Source organism: Athene noctua, chromosome 2 (genome assembly GCF_965140245.1).
Source record: "Athene noctua chromosome 2, bAthNoc1.hap1.1, whole genome shotgun sequence".
Lineage (NCBI taxonomy): Eukaryota > Metazoa > Chordata > Aves > Strigiformes > Strigidae > Athene > Athene noctua.
This window is the reverse complement of record NC_134038.1, coordinates 25,893,481-25,912,857: the sequence shown is the minus strand read 5'-3', so window position 1 is coordinate 25,912,857 and position 19,377 is coordinate 25,893,481. Positions and strand designations below refer to the sequence as shown.

Here is a 19,377-nt window from a genome sequence, read left to right as displayed (position 1 = left end):
GAACCATTGCATTTGTAAAGAAATGAGTTATTCTAGAAATACTGCTATGGTAAGCAATTTCAGTCAGAAAAGCATGTGGCCGAATGTGATATCCAAGCAAACAGTACTGCTCAGACTGCACATCAGCAGACCACAAAGGGTCTTTGCCATATTGTACCCAGCACGTCTCAATTAATCAACATGCTCAATCAAAGGCTGCTAGCCCTTATCAAGAACAGCAGACTACAATAAGTTTGGTAATTCTAGGCCAAATATTTCTTTTAAAGATTTTTTTTCATCTTAAAGCCAAAAAGTATTTGGCATGATCCTCAAAAAGTTCTTCTATCCTCTCTTCTCTTTCCTTTTAGCACTCTCATAAAATCTTTTGCTTCCTTTCTTCATCGTATTTCTGGGAAGTTATTTTGGCATAAGCTCATGCATTTAACATTTCAAAGAAACTGGTTTAGCTCTGGCAGCAATCATTTTTACATTAAAAAATATTAAAGGAGTTAAAAGCTCAGAGTTTAAGACATTAAAAATATACACATTCTATAATATAATCTATATTTAATGGTTTGTCACATGGTAACATAGATGACAATAAGGACAGCGGAGTAAATCCGCAAAAGCAAACTCTTTAGTTTGGCATTGTGAACCCACATACTTTCTCTTAATAATAATTTCTACTATAAACACTGTTTTTTTCTAGATTGTTTGAAGATTAGTTTGTTATTTAGCATTTAATACAGTCAAAATGTAAGTAAGCATATTGAAACAGACATAGATATTTTCATGTAAAATAAGAGAAAGGGGGAAAGTGTTTTAGCTATCACATTTTGGCCACAACTTTAGATGACATACATCTCCACCAAGAAGAGTCTACTTAATAGAGGATTTCAAGTGACCTTCTCAGGCCAATGGAGCACGAAACATGAGAACAAAGGATAAAAGAGAGCATCTCAGATATATATTGCAGACAATGTGGCTTTTTTTACTGTGTTTCAAGTGAAGATGCCCCAGTAAATCATTCTGCACCCTGCTTGTTCTGACAACACTCCTCTTGGGTGTTGTAATTCAAATTCCAAATTTTTATTTTGGATAAAAGACCCAAGTTGTAATCCAGAGATCACTATTCTCATTCTTTAAATGTCTCTTTAACCTTACTTTATTTCCCACCTATTAGGGGAATTTAACCTTTTGAATTTTATTCTTCTAGCTGCATACAAGTTGGTATTTTAAGCTCCAACACTGAGCTTTTAAAACATTGAGGCTTTTTCATTAAATAAGCTCAAATCCAAATGAAAACATCTGGATTTCAGTTTCCTGAACTGTTTTAACTCAAAGAATGGAAACTTCTAAACAATAAATTATCAGACAGTTTGCATTTGGGTTTAGTCCGTTTCTTCACTTTGCCCAAATACACTGTGATTTGATAATACTGTATTAACATGATTTGTTTACTGATAGGATTAAGTACTTTTAATACTTCCATGATTCCTAATGTTAGCATTTATTTCAGTTGTTACATTTGAGCAAGATAACTCTTGTCAACTAAGTATATACTACAGCCTCTTTTTACATGGTTACTTGTATCTAAAGCCATACAAATCTCATTGGGGTGGGGAAAAACTGCTTCTCCCTCTCAGCAAGGGGAAAAGTGACTTAAAATAAGCTCCTAGATTTCAGGGACATGTATAGTTTTATTTTATTTCTGTAATTTGCCTAGATTCCATTTGCTGATTTTCTTTGATTATTTCAAACCAAGTTGCACTGTACAGCTTTTAAGATATTAACTTCAGCAGCCAGCTTCACAAAGAAATGCCCTTGTAACCAGCTGAAGAATGCCTTTTTGTATAAGAGACTTCACATATGTAACAGTGTTCTTTATACTGTACAAGGAAAAGAATAACATTATTAGCTCTTAAGATAAAAGCAAGTACACATCACTTCTTCGCTACTGCAGAAACTTGTTTTTCTAACTTTTGGGATGGAGGGCGAGGGGAGAAGACAGAGGAGTAGGTCACTAATCAGTTTTTCCATCTCCCAAAATGGTGAAATTATTGAAAGGAAAAAAAAAAAAAAAAAAAAAAAAAAGCTACCGTAAATTACTTTTCTATTACTGTGCAGGCACCATTCATTCCAAATTAAGTTAGCAATTAATTACAAGGATTGCATCAGTAGCAGTCAACATATATTTAGTCAATCCTTCTGAAATACAATTTAAAGTCACCATAAAGAATATTACTGTGAGCCTTTAAATCCTACAAATGTTTCATAAGCAACAACTTCTTAAACCAGTAAGTTAGGAGACTGTAAAGGGGAGTAGTTTTATAAAATATGTTTATTTAATAACTTTATTCTATTCCTTTTTACATGTGTTACTAATTAGAGTGTTTTTAAGAATTTTTCAAAGTCCTGTATAGAAGCTTTGGCCATCTCTGTACAAAACACCTCATCGGGCAAGGATACTAGCTGGTCCAGAGAGATGTAGCTGGGTTGTGCTGGGTCATACTGGGCTCTTCCCAAGAATGTAAGAAACATATGTCTCTCTTTGATTCGTAATAGCTTTGAGTTGAAAACCTAAGACGGAAAGAAAGAAAGAAAAAAAGAAAGGGAAGACTCTTTAAGATTGTCTAAATTTCAGATTCTGATTAATCTAAAGTAGGAGCATTTTTTAGACAAACTGAAGATCTAGGAAGAAAACGAATAATTTGCATATTTTCTTCTCAGTTATGTCAAACACCAGGTAGGTTACATTTATATATAAATTATCTAAATTATAAATAAATGCTTCAATACAGTATGCTGATGTACCCACACGAGGGAAATCAGGGAGTGATACAACTCTCAAATATGTTAGTTTTTTGTTTATAGATGATGACTATGTTACTTTCGTGTAATCACAGCCAAGAAAGGGGAGAGGAGACATTCAGAACCAGGGAGTAAGAATACCTAAGCATTTTCCCTATACTGTCAGAAGCATTTATTTGTACAGCCAGACTCAGATGAGCATTGTTATAAGGAAGAAACGAACAGGTGACCACACGGTGTAATACAAACAAGTGAATCGCACAGTGGCAACAGAAAAGGTGAGTGGCTGCACCTCCTGTCATTACACAGCCAAAAGGCACAGTGCAGTCGTTCAAAACAATCACTTGTCTTCTGCTGCATAGCAATGCCTACCTTTGAAGAGATTTGTCACAAAAAGAATTCTAGACCATCAAAGGCAAGAACAATGGTAAGGGAAACATGAAAGAAATCAGGGGAACATCTTACAAAGAGAGAGAAGTGGGGAAGACAAGAGCTGCACAGTTGAGTCTAAAAGCAGAGATCTAATTCTGCATAGAATTCTGAGCAGCACAACTGAAGAGAAGACACTGCTTTAGAGAAGGTAATGGTGAAGACATGAATGCTAGAGCAATGAAAGTGAGCAGAGTTTTTACTAAAAATGAGACTATGTTACTGAAGGAAGGATTTTATGAGAATGCAAACTAATTTTAACTAGGACAGAAAGCAAAACTACTATTCTGCTGTTGCCTTCCTTGAATTTTAAGAGGGAGTCAGAAGATGGGGAAAAAACCTTATCCATTGTTTATGGAGCTAGCTGACAGGAAGGATGGTTACAACAACAGCTGTAACATCGGAGAGGATTTGACAAAAAAAAAATCCTGTATGCCTCTTATTTTCAGCATCACTGTCATTCAGAATAGAAACAAGAACAGATGGAGACAAGTATGTATTTGTGAATGCCCAAGTTGCAAGTTATATGGCCAGACCATATACAGACTGAGCTGCACTAGCCATATCCCAGAACTCACAGTTTTTGAGGATGGAAGGGAAGAACAGGGCATAGAGGAAATTACCCGTCCACAAAACAGGAAGGGAAATAATGAGATGAACCACCATGAAGCCAATAGTAAGACAACTGAGAAGGAAGGGAGCAAGACTTGTGGTCACTTGAGGTCAAAGAGGGCAAAAGACATGGACTGGAGTTACAGCAAGCATCCTTGTTAAACAGAGATAGATAGCAAGATAAGTAATCAAAATCCTAGGGAGCAGTTTTATTTCCCCATATAATGTTGGCTTTTTAGACAGATTAGCCAGTTAGATTCCCTACTGGACTTGCTTTAGGAAGAAAATTATTGCAGTTCAGAAGTTGTAATTTGTGCTTTCTTTTTTTCCTTGTAAGAAGGTAGTGTGACTGCATGTCAGCACTGGATGAAGTGACAAATGCTTTCAACTCTTAATTTGTGAGAAAGTAACAGTAACGAGGAGATTGAAAAAAACCAAAATACTTATCGAGAAACTAATCTCTTTTCACTCCTGTAGTTTTTTAGCTATTGCTGCAGCAATAGGAAGTTCAAAGAGAATCTGATTGCCTAATGGACAGAACCTCTCTTACCTATAAACTGTATTTTCAGATCCTAGAATCTATAAAATTTATATTTTACTTAGACAAATCTGAAAGAAATGTTTTTATAAATATGTTATCTAATAAATACATCTTCTGCATGATCTGTCTTCCCTTGTGTCTCTTAGCTAGGTAATATTTTTGGACAAGGAATCCCTAAGCAGGTAGTAATCACTCTTGGATGAATCCAGAAAAGATAAGCATGACTGCTTCTGTTGAAAACTTAAAAATTCACAAGACTGGAGGGTGGTGGTGTCACATGTGTCAGGGGAAAAAGGGCACTTCCATACTGGAATCCTCAATGGTTGCTGAATTGCTAATAAAAGTTATCCCAGTTAAGAGTAAAAGCTACAGACAAGTTGAAGAGTTCACCCATGTCCTGTATACAGTGAGACTCCACCTTCAGCACCAAACAAGTGGAGAAGCTGTGCAAAGAACACCTACAATTTATTCCCAGACTAACAGCTCACCTGAGGAAAGCGAGTAAGCATGTGGTGGGGAATGCCCATTATGTTGTGTAAGTAGTCAAACGTCTGTTTAAGTCTCTTTTTACTGGCAGTTAAAATCTTGGGGGTTTTAAATACAATCTCTTGAATTTCATTACGTTGAAAACCAAGTTCAATCTGACAAACCTGAAAAAGAGCACAATTTTACCTTCAGAAGTCAGCTACAGCAAACAGCTTATTTTAACATGCTACCGAAATAAACTAATGCAAAATTCTTCTACCCTTTGTCACACAGCAACAAGAATGCAACCCCACAATAATACCCGCCACTCCAGTTCTTCTCAAGTCAGATAGTGCAAATTATTTATCATTCTGGATTACAGTGTTATTTGTTTATAGAATATCCCTGAAGCATTCTGTGAATGCTATGTATTTCTCAGTTTGTCTAAGATAATGAACAAAAAAGCTGTGTCTCGGTATGTGTGGCAATTACAAGCATAAAGATGCTCCCTGAAGAGTCTAATCAGTTTCAACACCAAGCTGTCAAAAGAGATCAACTTTCTAGTTGTCGAGCTGTTGAGCTCTGTAAAACACAGCAATCAAATAGCTAGTGACTACTTTTATTAATGTGGGGGGTTTTTTTGCTAATGGATTCAAGTTATAATTTTATATTAGGAAGTATAATTTCAGTCCTGTAGTCTTCAACTGAAGTCTTGTTGGACCTGAAAGAGATGTGTAGAATATGCGGTGTATTCAATTTATTTTACAGTTGGTTGATGTCTTTTTCAGAGACTGCCTTGACTTCAATTATGGTTTCCCAAAATGAAAGCAAAATCCATTTTTTCAGTAAAATCATGAGCACTCCTCCCAAAGTGCGGAATGGCAAGCAGTTCACTAAGTTGTTGAGAAAGGAATTCGACATACAAGAGTGTCTGGTAACTCAGCCATTTCTCCTATCCTCCAGTGACACTTACAAGCTGCTTCTTTTCAGTCATGAAGTGTGTGTGCTTGCCAGTCAACATAACCAAACTTTCAAATCCTACTCAGGTACTTCAAGTTGGCAAAGGTGGGGCTCTTTGTTTTTCCAATTTGATATGCCAAGGCTACAGCTCTTTTCCAAAACTGCCTGGCAAATACAAAGGGAAGGGCTTAAAAATCTGGGTTTTGAAGCTACCTTAGGACTTCCAGATCCTTATAGGGAGTTGTTTCTAGAAATTACTATAATCAGATCTTTCAACTCCTGGTTCTTCCTTATCTGCTTGATAAATATTTCTGTATCATGAGATACTAAGCAACTAAGACAGCATTCAAGTATGCAGAGATGTATTTGCACTTCAGCGGTGTCTTCCACCTCTCTGCATTGGCAGGGGTAACTTACTGCATTAAGATCACAAGATCTGAGAGTATGACCTGATGTTAAATGAGTGGAGAACGTATAGCTGGACACACTGTAGAGGTAACTGTGGCAAGAATTTTGAGCTTTTCTTTTCTACTCTGTGAAATGAAACAGCTCTCTCTTGACATGAATGGTGAGGTCAAGACTAAGTTGCTTTTGACTGCACTCAGTTTGACTGCAAGCATATTTAATATTCAGTAACTCTCTAGGCCATGTATGCTATTATCCTTACTGTGTAAGTCCCAGCAATATTCAACATACTCTGTAAGATTCCCACAACAGGCAGTGGTAATGCAAGCTTTCCAGTTTCATCCTATCAGTGAATCTCTAATTATGTTCAATGAAACCTTCAAAGAACGGAATAAGCCATCCTTCAGCTCATTTAGTCCATTGGTATTTTTTGAAAACCAGCATCAGCTGCAGCAGTTGATTCTATGTAACAGCCCACTCAGAATGAGGTACCACCAGATCACTTTTGAACTGCTGGTATACGGTTTCACTTTCTGAGTACTGCCTGCCCACCACCAGCTTAGGAAATACAGGTCTGAACCTAAATTCTGAATATGAGACATCCAACCTCCTGAAAGGCTGGAGCTTCTAAGTATCAGTAGATTCTAGAGGACCTAAAAGTCATTCCTCTCTCTCTCTAGAACATGTTAAAAATGACGCTACACTTTTTGATAGATAGACAAAATAGTCACATAGAACCAAGGATCTTAAAAGCACATTCAACACATACTGAATCCCTAGTCTGTGGAAACAACATTCATTAAAAACAAAGCACTATTAATTGGAACAGTCTGCTACTTTCCAGTCTCCTCCCTTACCACACACACACATTTCAGATTTCAAGATTCCCAGTGTTTAATAGTTTCAGAGCAGCGAGTCTGTCTGAAAATTATATATTTTAATTAATAGTTATGCATTATAGGATAATGAGATTTCTCAAATTGTTACACTACATCATGCTGTTTGGCCTAGATGGCTTTACAGCACAATAATTAAACCAATGCATAGTTTAATTTTCAAAGGGGAAAGGAGTCCCTGTGGGTTTTAAGTTATTTACCCAACAGTTGTTAATAATGACCATCTGCTATCAGACAATAGGTGTCAAATGCATATTTTGGCAAACCAGCTACCTGCCAAGAGGAAAATAATCAACTGCACATTTCTTGCTCCTAAATCCTCATGGACAATCCAAGTTAGCAAAAAAACATAATAATTAAGGGGAAAAAAGAAAAAAAGAAGCAAACAGGCCCTATTTTTCACTCATCATAAAGAAATGGGTAACAATTTGTGTCCTCAAATAGCAGTTTTTGGCAGGAAGGGACCCAGATGAAGTTTCTAACCTACATCAGAGTAGAAAACAGAATAGGATACTGCTCTACATATGCTGTAAACTTGCAAGCTACAGAGGAAAATCTGCAGCTGTTTTATATCTCTACTAGAATTATTTCATCAAATTATTTCTGTGCAGGATTCTCCTCCAAGAATTTTATCTTCTGCCAACTCTTAAAACTATTTGAATACGCAATACACTTTTAATACCTACTAATAAGCTCACCTGAAGATTTTCTTTTACAGGTTCTAATTTACCAGTCAGTAGCCTTGGAAGACGAATTACCAGATCTTTTGTCTACAATTAGAGAAAACACACAAAGGAAAGATTATTACTGAAAGCTTCTTTGTAAATCAATCTGTGAAAGAAAGATAGATATCAATAGAAACTTTTTTTTTCTAGTTGGAAGAGGGATGCATTTGCACTTGCATTTCATTTTACCCCTACCCCAAAGAATACATTGCTGCTTCATGTGAATTCATAAGATGCAAAAAGTTACTCAAATATACGTTTGGAAAATAAAAAATAACATAGCTGTTGTAAAACAGACAGGAAGAGGAAGTAAAAGCATACCCCACAAGTAGAAAGCATGCTCAAGTGCCCAATCTCTCTCAGTGCTCAAGTTGTTTCTTCCCACCTTTTTTAAAAAAAAGTAGCCACCACACTACCTGAAGCTATAAAAGGATTTTTCAGCTGCAGTGGAATGTCTACCTTAGGATCTAGTTAGACCACAGTAATCCAAGAAATTACTCCACATCCCCTAAACCCTGTGATTACTTGTAATCTGCCCTGAACACAAGGCAGTGACTAAACCTGTTTCCAGAGAGATCTCTTACCTCAAGCACGGTAAGGCCAGGAACAGGCACTGTGACAGCTATGACTGTTCAGCTAATAGAAGCCAATAGAAGAACACCAGATTTCATTGGAACTTGATATTTATTGCAATCCCCAGCTACTGCAGGAAGCAACTAACACTGCCCACTTATTCCAGGAAACTCCAGCTACTACCTCCTCTGAAGATGCCAGGCATGGTGCTAAATACCTGTTAAGGACGTAATGTGGTAAGCACTAAGGAGCAAACCCAGGGGTTACTCTTGGTGAACCGTGCATATAATTTGGCATTTAGTTTGAGATGGTATTCACAGATTAGACTATTTTTCTCTGATGAGTTAAATATGTTATAGTATCTTGAAGAGATGAAGAGTGCCATGTTGTTTTCTAGAAGTTAAAAAAGCTGCTTGCTTGTTTCAGCAATAGATTCAGTCCTCTGACCTACCTCAAACAAGAAACTGGACACACACATGCTTATTTGACAATAACTTGCAGCAGATAATTTTCAAGAACTGTACTTCAATGTTAGATGTCCGTATTACTTCTATAGACAGTTATATTACTTCTATAGACAGTTAAAATCATGTTATCCTCCTGTAACCTGCTCTGTTACCATTAGTAATGTCACTAACGTTTGTGGATAACCTCCTAACACTTGAAGTATTCATGTTTCAAGGCATTACAGTGGTCACTAATGAAGTACCTAAAGACTTCAGTCTTTACCTTTTTTACACTGAGACCAAGTTCATTTTTGAAGAAACCCAGTCTGTTATCCAGTCTTTCCACTGAAAACAACAGCAAATATGGAGCTCTTGAGACCATCTGAGCAATTTCTGCCTTACCAAATTTTTTTGATTTTAGGTAAGCCACTCTAGAAAGAGAACAAAAACAAAATAAAATCCAGTGATGAAAATTTTATTGCCTCCATTTATTCAGTACTTGCTTAAATTCCTTAGTGATATCTTATAAATGGACAGATGTTCTAGCATTAACATGCAACGCTGCCAAAAATAATTAGGGAGAAATCTGCAGTTATCATAAAAGCAAAATACCATCCCTTCCAATTAATTAAAAGTAAAATAAACCTCAGAACACAATGTCAATACTGAAGACAGATTTTAATTCCTTCCAGCTGTACTTAAGCAGATAACTATGTTAACCTACATTTAACTACCAGCCTGTCTCCTAGATTGCAAACACATTAATAGATCATCATAGGGTATGGACAAGAAGATATATACAGCCTTTTGCTATTTTAATGAATTCCATTTCTGCTGCTGAAAGAACAGAGTACTGTACCTCATACATCCCCATTTTGCCAATAGCACTGGAGTAGAAATATCATACAACAATGCTATCTGTAGAGTCATTGTCCAAAAAGACATTTCCAAATCAGCTGAAAGATGGAGTTTTGTTACAATAGGTCCCTACTTTCACTCACTGGTCCAAGGATTTAGTTACAAAACATCTGGTTGTCAGAAAGGAGAAGGAGCTGACTAAAGTTAAGTTTAACAGAGCTTTCTTTCCAACTCAAAACTTTTTCCAAACTTTGAATTCAGTGAAAGTGAAATCCTGTTTCAAATACTACTTGCAGTAGATTATTACCATAGCTCCCAGAAAAAGGAATGGGGGGGAATACAGCCCACAAAATAGAGACATGATTAACCCACATGCCACCATCTATACAAAAACTAATCTACAATTTCAAGAAGTTTCCTTTGGTTATAGATGAGCATATACAGAAGTATTTGCTGTCGGATAAACTTAAATCATACAAGTACTGATTTTATCTGGCAGTAATTAAGATACCAAACAGATTGCAAAATATTCTGAAGGAGCATATATTCAGCAAAAGACAGGCTTGTTAAATGTTGATGTGTTAAATCACATCTTGTGGAGAGAAAAAAAAAAAAAATCAACACCACCTTCCAGTCACTACAACCTCCTCTTTCCACAAGCCCTCAAAAATGAAGCCATCACAAGCCAAAAACCTCCAGACAGAAGACCTAAGAACAAGGTCTAGAGGACCGATTCCTAACTGAGCAGGCACCCCAACACAGAAGGTAATGGCCTAGACTCCAAATAATGCTGATGGAACTGGCTGCAGGAGCCTCAGAGACAAGGAGAGGTTAGGAGGGGGAGAAATGCAGAACACAACAATAAACAACTGGCCCTTCAAAAATGATACCATTATGTACTGAACACTGCAGCTTTGCTACACTATACTTCTTCCATTCATTTTTTCAGGGTCACAACTGCTAAGCATTTTAGAAACAGCTAAATGGACAGATTAAAAAGAAAACCTTTTGGTTGTCCTGACTCCCCTCTGCTTGTTTTCTGTTAACAAGTCATTGAGATTCACACCTGAAGCATTTCTTTGCATCTTGGAAAGGCAAGAAACTTAAAAGAGGGATATCAAGACCGTAATAACCTGACTGTAGAAACTGATATATTAAAGTAGCACAATTACACAACCCAACTAAAGTTTGAGATAAATCTGTGAGTGTTGGCACCAGGGTTAGCCCTCGTTCTACTACAGGGGTCAGCAGTTCTGTGTAGCATGTTAACAGTTTTAAGCCATCATTAACAATACTGCAAAACAAAGCATCTGGTGCAGCTGCAGTACAGACACTGATTTGCAACTGTCAGAATTGTTATGAATTATGGAATGTTTTGACTTTTACAGTGTTTATCTGAAATCGAATGCCAAATCTATTGAAATTTGTGTTTTGTTTCCTGGCAACGTGGAATCCATAGCAATAAAACATTCCAGAGTGATGTAACCAATACCATGTCCATCTGCACCAAAGTGTTTATGCGAAGGTGATACTCGGCTTTCAAAAGACAGCTATCTGAGACACATTCACTCCACAGCCTGCCATACGCCCTCCGCAGCACACTTACTTTAAAGCTTGCAGGAAAGCATTCACCAGTGCCAGAGATAAACTCACTGAAAAATGAAACTGCAGAAAATGAAGAAGAAATTGGATTGCACTGTTCAGCCCTTACTTCACTAACCAGGCAGTGCCACAGGACAGTCACTGAAAAGCAAATCTGACTTCATAGGACAGTTAGAGTGTTTATCATAGCAAAAAATACACTCTTCAGAAGAGTATAAGCAGCCCTGACATCTAGGCTCAAAACTACTGCTGAACACTGACAGAGGTTCTTTTCGGATATTGTTTCTGAAAGGCCACTTACTGAATAGGAGCACGGAAGAACAGAAGAGAAAGAAAAGTCAAGTCTATGTTAGAAATGAACCTATGTTAGACGTAAGTCTACTTATGTGCCTGTTTCCAAAAAGCTGTTTTTTCAAATTTCTGCCTTGGACAGCTACTATGTACAAGAGCCAAGCAGACAGACTTTTTAATTTTTTTTCTGGAAATTTTAAATACCAAGACCTTCTGAGTAAATTACAAAGTGTGTGCACATACACACACACGAGTTGTTCTGTAAAAGAAGTGTTCAATTAATGAAACACTGTCTGGAGTAATTTTAAGAATAAAAGTCCATTTTATGGACTACGGAACAGTTTAGGGCATACACATGTGAACACACACAAGAATTAGTTCATTGTGGTTCCAGTTTGAGCTGGACAACAGGAAAAAAAGTCACCAAAACCTTCTGCTGTTATTAGATGTAAACACAGAAGAAATCTGGTCTGCTTCTTTTACTGCAGAATTCACAAGGTATGGGTAGACATATCATCTAGAAGACCAGTTTCAAAGCATGACTGAAGACGTTAATATTGTTCTACAAATTTAGGTAAGCCTCAGGGACTAACATTTTGGAATCTAAGCTGACCCAGGTAAAGCAAGTGGCTTAGGATGGCAGGCTGCTTCCTCTGTGGCAGAGAGACAGGGATGAGCTGTAAAATTTGTTAATGGTCAGTCTTCCAGTAGATCAGGGTGTTGACTTATGATACCACCACATCTTAATGCTGACTGATGGGAACGCACAGGAACACAGAGCCAGGGATCAAGTGAGAAAGGAAGCAGCAGCAACATGGGTTCAGACAAGGTTAAGCCAACTGGGACACCAGGTCTTCAAGCCAAAGGACTTAACATTCTGCTGATATTTGAAAGGCCTACCTGGTTTCTAAAGCTTCCAGATCTTCGGCAAGGATGTATGGATTTTTGGTCAGGAATGGTCCCAGCTGATTGTCTTCTACACCCACATCCTTAAGAAAAAGAAGTATCTTTCTTATATCTTTTTCAAAGTCCAAGGTCAGTAAGAGTTGACCTGCCTTTTGACGTTTCTCTACTTGGGATAAGTCAACTCCTACAATAAACAAAATTAGAAATTGTTTTAATTAAACACAGACCCTACTCCTATAAATGTTTCACAAAGGCATGTTGAAATTTATAGGACTACTCCTTTTCTTGCACTGATTTAGCATATTTCAATTGCTCAACACAGCAAGGTCACAACACCTTGTATACTGTGGAAAGATTCCAGATAAAACAAGCAGTCATTTTAGACACTTTTGCTGAGTTTATTATTTGAAGGAAGACATTTGCAGTGAATCCTGCATGTGAACAATCAAGTCCACGAGCATGTGCCACATGCAGAGACCTACTCCTGTCTCAGAATGATGTGTGAAAGGAATTCCCAACTCCATTATACAAAGGAAGGGGACAATTTTGCAGTGAAGTGCCTTTGGATACTGGCTCACACAGAGCAATTTGTTACTACATGGGGCCAGATCTCCCCCTGTCAAATATTTATTTTTCCAACTTTCTTCCAGTGTTCCTTGCACTTTTGGGAAACAAGGAGGTGGCCAGCAACCTTCAACACAGCTACCCCTGCAGAGTCCACATGCTTTTTGATGATACATAATGTTATCTTCCATCCCTTCATTCTTTCATTCATTGCCTCTCCAGTTTACTGTGCCCCACTTCTAAGGTTCTGCACCCCTCCCCGCTCCCTTCCTTCCCTCCTTCCTTCCTTCCCTCCCTCCCTCCCTCCCTCCCTCCCTCCCTCCCTCCCTCCCTCCCTCAGAGAGCTGCAATATTTTCACAGCAAATTAAAGCATCTTTAACCAGCCCAAAAGAAAGGCCAATCAAGTTACACAAAGTGCTCCCCACCTCTGGAAGCTGTGGGAGATGCCTCCTTCTAGCATACACAGCACTAAGGGACTAAAATTAGCCAACTTTGTCTTCATGTAATATGACATTGCTAGTGAGTCATGCAATCCCCTCTCTTTCCATTTACCCTGGATAACATTCTGTTGCTTTTACCCACTGGTCAGTGTTCCTATTTTCAAGTTTACAAGGCAAACAGTAATATCAAAACAAAAATTATAGAATCTCCAAAGCCCCAGACATAGGCAAACCACATAAACAAAAGCACACATACCTAGGTGGACAAGTTTTGCCAGGGTTTCTGAGTGATCGACATAATCTCGGAGTGTGGAAGACTGAAGGGGAAGAATCGGTTCTGCAATGATCTGTACAGCTTCTTCCTCAGAAATCTCCTCCAAAGCAGATGAAGGTGGGATGTCATCCCAGTCTAAGAAACAGAAGACCCAAATGCATTTTGTGAAAGACCTGTGTGTGAGCTGAACAGCCAATCTATTACTATTAAAAAGCATATGAAAACATAAGAGTACTCCCAGTTTTTGTCTCTGTTCCATCTCCTTGTCACTGTCCATGTGGACAAATCTGAGTGTAGTACCCAGCAAGCCTGCCTTCAGTCTACTGCCTTGATCACTGAAGACAACAGATCACATCACCTTCTTGAAAAATAATCTTCTTTCATGTTTTCACAAATGCATTCTTGCCTTTTCATATCCAGATCAAAGACTACTGCAAAGATTATTTTTCATAATCTGACAAGCCCACTACTTTGTGCTTCTTCTGAATCTGATGCCTGAACTGCAGTTGTTTTAACTTGCATGGTATTTCACAGCCATCTCCAACGAAGCTATCATGTCTTATCCATTACAGAATGGCTGCTGACTGCCACCACCTCAAACTAAAGAAATCAAGCTCCATTTTCTATTAATTAAGGTTTCCAAGCGAATATCATTATGCTCGATTCCCCTTAAGTGTTCCAAGTCACAGAGCTCAGTGTCTTTTTAAAAAATACTTCTCTAAACTGATCTATTTTTCCACTGACAGCAGCTAGATCAAGATTACTGTTTGCAGGCTGGTTGCTAGCATCCACCTCAATTGTCAAACTGATTACTGATCATCAGCCCTATTATAAACTCTTCAGGATGGAGATTTTCTCTGCCCTGTACCTTTGCACAATGACATCCTAGAGACTAGGGTAACACTCTTCCATATCAAGAAAACAAAGCCACACCAGAACTACCAAGACAGGTTCCAAAGCAGGATGATCTTAATGTTCCAGGAAAAGCTGCACAGACTAGTTCAATAGCTGTAGAAGGTCTTGCCACTTGTTTTTCTCTGAACCACAGAAAGAAAGCACGGTAAAATGTTTTTAGCAACATTTACACCTTAAACAGTAATAAGAACTCTCTAGGAATCCATATGGATGTCAAGTATTTTCTTTAAACTTGTTGAGGACCGAACCAGTGTACACCAAGGTCCATTCCAGAAGCACAGATGCTTTTTTTGCCACTTTAAATTCTTTAGACCTCCTATCGGGAAACATACCTCAAGTCATCAAAAAAAAAAAAAAAGTTAGCAATTATGTTTATTCCATTATATACACTGCCAACTGGGCAAAATCCTACACACACACACACCAGCAAGTCTGCTGGCAGATAGAAATCTGGCACATAGATAAACTGCACCGCAGGTGCAGACACATAGGAGCTGGCTGACCTGTCAGTTCTGCTGAAGCACTGTTTCCAGAACCAGCTGCACAAACACACAGATCTCACTTGCAGCTCTCAGCCACCCCAAAAATAAGCTCTGTAGGATCCAAGTTGGCTGGGCTTAAAGCAGAATCTGAACATACAAGACTGCTTAGTAATCCAGAGCAAGTTTCCTCAGTATAGCAGAATTATTTTCAGAGGGTGGTATTTTTTTTATCCTCATTTAGATATAAAAGTAGAGAAAAGTGAAGCAATTTCCTCAGGGCAACACTACCAAAGCGACCTTCTATCTCCTTTCCTCAGGAGACAGCTGGAGGAGCATTTCCCATGAGAGCAGTCAGTACTTAAGCAGGCTTCACACTCTGCTGCCTCCTGTTGTCCACCGCCGCAGTTTTGCGAGCGGCTTCAGGGGTGGCCTCGAACCCTTGCTCAAAAAAACCCAAATCAACCAAACCCGACAAACAAACACTTTTATTTTGTACCGGTACAGCTATGAGGGAAAGACAAATGCTCAGCTGCTGAAGGCCGAGTTACAAAAATCCCTTCAAGCAGAAGCTTCATACTGACATTTCTACCCAAAACATTTTATCTCAGCTTAAAGGTATTCTTTGTATGCTAGAGTGACCACAGGAATTCTTTGTCAACTATGGGGCTAAAAAGAAGTGAAAGTCAGGAACTTCAGATAAATGTTTTAGATAAACAGGCCAAGAAAGAAGAAACAAGGGTAATACTGCAAGCATGATTTGGGAGAAATGGCATCCCTAAGGCTTCTTACCTTCACACAGTATTTTTGCATTCAGATCAGGCAATGTTTCTGCTTTTACTTGTTCCTGTTTTACTGGTGAAGGCAAGGTACTTTCGCGACAAGAAAAGGATCCATCCTTGGCACTGCCAGGTGGAGAGCTGCTTCCTAGAGATACACGCCTGTATGCCTGCCGTCTCCACGGAAGAACGTCATTTCTAGAGGGCAGCGGGGTGAACCCACGACATGCCTGTGTGGTGCTGCTGCGGCCGCTCAGCCTCCCAGGAAATTCAGCAGCACGGGCCGATGGCAGCAGGCAACACCAGCGGGAGACCTGCCGAGCCCACGAAGCCATCTTCCAGCTCACTGCATCATCCTGCTAGGAGAGAAAGGGCTGAGGACTAACACAGGCGCTGCCTCACCTCGCCCGCAGGGCTGGGAGTGTGAGTGTTAATCCCCTGAGTGTAAAAGCAGAAGTTATTCGCTACAAAGCATTAAATAGCTGCTCTGAGGCTTTTAACGCGTGACAAACGGAGGAGACGTTAATGGAGGAGAGGAGCCGGCTCTGAACGCCACAGCTCGCGGCCCTGCACGGCAGCCGGTCCCTTGGGAGCACAGGGGGGGCCCAGCCGGAACCTAGGCCCTCCCCGCGGGACGGGGCCCTCCGCGCAGAGCCGTCACCTCACGCCCCGCCGCAGGGCGGGGGAAGCCAGGCCGGGCCGGGCCGCGCCGCGCTCACCTCCCCTTGCAGGCCCCGCCAGGCCGGCAGCCTCCACGCTCAGCCTGCGGGAGGGCGGGGTGTGCCGCTCCGCACCGGCGAGCCCGGCCCCCGGGAGGGGGAGGGCGAGCGCGGCGGCCCCGGGGACCCGCCGCGCCGCCCGGCCGGGCCCGGGACCCGCCGCCGCCTCACCTGCCCCTCGCGCCGCGCCCGCGTGCGGCCCAGCCCACGTGCGCGTCCCCCGCCCCAGCCCGGGTGAGACCACTGCGGCGCGGGGGGGGGGGGGGGGGAAGGCCCTTCCCGCCGCTGCCTTGAAGGGGGCGGCGCGGCGCCGCCCTCCTCCCCTCACCGTGCGGGCGCGAGGTGCCGCGGGAGCAGCGGCGCGAGCTCCGCCCCTCAGCGAGGCGGGCGCGGCGCGTCTCCTCTCAGTGGCGGCGCCTCGGCGGGAGGCGGCGCGGGCGGCCGGGCCGGTTCGGGCCGCGCCGGGCCGCGCCGCTCGGGGAGAACCAGAGCTGCGCCGAGGCGTAGGGGAAGGGGGCGAGATGGCGTCGTGCGTGGGGAGCCGGACCCTGAGCAAGGACGACGTGAACTACCGCCTGCACTTCCGCATGATCAATGAGCAGCAGGTGGAGGACATCACGCTGGAGTTCTTCTACCGGCCGCACACCATCACCCTGCTCAGCTTCACCATCCTCAGCCTCATGGCCTTCGCCTTCACCAGGTGTGCGGCCCCCGGCGGCGCCGTGGGGATCCCCCGCCCCGCCCCTGGGTGCTGGCAGCGCTGCTGCCGCGCGTACCCGGCCCTGGGGCGAAGGGGGTTCCCGGGGTGGGGAGGGGGCTGGTGTTGGTCCCCCGGGAGCGAGGACGGGCGGCGGTTCCTGCTGGGGGTGGGTTAACCGGAGCCCTGGTGTCGGGCCGTGACTCGCTGTGTGCTCTGCAGGCAGGGGTGTTGCATCGCTAGCGGGCTGGAGAGCACCCTGCTCGGGAGGCCCTCTGTTCGAAGGGCGGTTATCCTCCTCCGCTACGTTTCCTGGGAACTTGTTGATCGTTTTGAGGCTCTCTGTTAAAGTCTTTACCGAAATGCGTGTTTCGAGTAGTTGCCAAAAATGGCTCTTGTTAGACTATCAAGAAGCCCAGCAATGACATCACTCAAGTAGGTAATTTACCAAGCGTTCAGTGGACAGGGGTGATTGTTTTGTGTCATCGTTTTTATACAACACACTTTGTCTGTGGCCTGTCACACGTTGGCTCAGGCCCCGGTACTGGTATGCTTAGCCACATCCTTTGCCCACCACAGGAACAGCTCTGTGGACTTTGCCACTGCAGTCATTCATGGAAATAAAGCTAAGAATGGATACAGGTATTTTCAGGAGCCTTATTTGTAAACAAAGGGTATAGCAGTGCAGTCTGAAGGGTATCTTGCAGTATTTTTCTAAGTTGTGTATACTTCTTATTGCCTCCGTGGGGCTGGGAAGATCATAACATAATCTGCCTTTAGGGTAAATCGCGCAGTCTCTGGGCAGACAGTGATTCCTGAGAGGCTTTGGCTGAGTTATATATCGTGTTTGAGTCTCGTGTACCCTTTTGCGGCATTGTATATAGACAATCACAGGTTCCTATGGCCTTGTTGATTAAAGTCTGTATTTGACAGAATAACACCGTTACTTGTCTGTAGGCCTGGTAAACAGTGTAATCTTCAGTCTTAGAATAAGAATCTAAATGTATAGTTTTTATCAGCTGTGCAAATGATGGTCAAACCTGGGTTGAGCTGAGAAAGGAGCATAAGGAAATGTAAAATAGTGTAGCTGCAAATGGTCAGAAGTGTGCCTTTTCTTGTTTCAACTTGTGTATGGCCCCAGGGAAGATATTTTTGGTGAACACATCCCTTGTTCTACTTAGATCTTGTTACCTAAGCTAAAGTAGAATGTACTAGGCATTCCTTCTTAACTCTTAAATAAATCAGAGACGTGTTTCTGTGCTTTAGTATAATGTTTAATTAAAGACCTTTGCTACAAGTGCTCCTCTTGCACTGTCGTCCCTTGCCCAATCACATTTCTCACTATAGGGCTAACTTAGGTCAGACTTAGGAGTTACTAAGACATTGGTTCTGAAGGATTAATGAAATTGATTGCTCACCTTTAGGGAAGGAAAGGAATTTTGCCATAAGCTCTTTCAAGCAGAGGATGAACCAAGCAGCAATTTCAGAACTATGGAGTCTTCTAGGCCCAAGGAATATTTCTTCCCTTTGCATTTTTCCAAGAGAGTTACTAACTTTTCTTTCCATTTGTCTTGCTAGCTTTCGAACTGCAAGTTCAGTTTCATTTTCTTCCCCCTGTCTGTTTCTGCTCTGCCTCACTTCCTGTGTTTAAATATCCATTGACTTCTCTGTAATTTTTCTGTTCCTCTTCATCTCAGGTTGTGGAATCTATTCTGATTTTGTTTTCTTCCCACCCTTCTACTATTTCCAACTATTACAGGAGTTTCCTGCATCTCCTGGGTGATAACAGAGTGCTGCTCTCTTCCCTTATTTGGACCACTACCCAAACCATATATACTCTTTGAGAAACTGGGGGGAAGGAGATCGTTCCCCATACACTTACAGTATGTGCTCTTAGATTTGGTCTTTCTGTTCCCATCAGCTTATTGCATTGAGTCTCCAGTGACTGTATTCATGTTTCTACCTCCTGGGCACAAGGCTCTGTAGGCTGTCCAGTAAGGTGTGTCAAGT

General features: G+C 41.3%; 2 protein-coding genes across 7 annotated transcripts in view; one reads left to right on the top strand and one right to left on the bottom strand.

Annotated features, from left to right (window-relative positions):
- Positions 1-2,137: 2,137 nt before the first annotated feature.
- MTERF3 (mitochondrial transcription termination factor 3) lies at positions 2,138-17,078 on the bottom strand. Of its 4 annotated transcripts, none has more exons than XM_074898680.1 (8): positions 16,999-17,078; positions 15,965-16,307; positions 13,761-13,913; positions 12,494-12,683; positions 9,126-9,273; positions 7,797-7,868; positions 4,861-5,022; positions 2,138-2,559 (listed from the first exon to the last, which is right to left on the bottom strand). In XM_074898680.1, exons 2-8 carry the CDS (start codon positions 16,284-16,286, stop codon positions 2,365-2,367), a joined length of 1,242 nt encoding a protein of 413 aa, XP_074754781.1. In that variant the 5' UTR covers positions 16,287-16,307; positions 16,999-17,078; the 3' UTR covers positions 2,138-2,364. The 4 variants fall into 4 exon arrangements, with proteins under 4 accessions (XP_074754781.1, XP_074754780.1, XP_074754778.1 ...); XM_074898679.1 differs by lacking the exon at positions 16,999-17,078 and adding an exon at positions 16,842-16,905 and having other exon boundaries at positions 2,139-2,559; positions 15,965-16,310; XM_074898677.1 differs by lacking the exon at positions 16,999-17,078 and adding an exon at positions 16,842-16,914 and having other exon boundaries at positions 2,140-2,559.
- Positions 17,068-19,377, top strand: part of PTDSS1 (phosphatidylserine synthase 1) — a 41,396-nt gene continuing 39,086 nt past the window's right edge. For all 3 annotated transcript variants that reach the window (XR_012633100.1, XM_074898676.1, XM_074898675.1), the window contains exon 1: positions 17,068-17,370. Coding sequence is in view for 2 of the 3 variants with exons in the window: in XM_074898676.1 (XP_074754777.1) it covers positions 17,192-17,370 (179 nt within the window). In the remaining variant the exon portion in view is untranslated. The remainder of the gene's footprint in view (positions 17,371-19,377) is intronic.

Coding starts and splice junctions, on each gene's coding strand:
- MTERF3 (XM_074898680.1), bottom strand. CDS start 16,286: ATGGCTTCGTGGGCTCGGCAGGTCTCCCGCTGGTGTTGCCTGCTGCCA. Junction 13,914..15,964: donor TGCAAAAATACTGTGTGAAG/GTAAGAAGCCTT, acceptor TCTGTTTCTTAG/ACTGGGATGACATCCCACCT. Junction 7,869..9,125: donor TTGGTCTCAGTGTAAAAAAG/GTAAAGACTGAA, acceptor CTCTAATTGTAG/ACAAAAGATCTGGTAATTCG.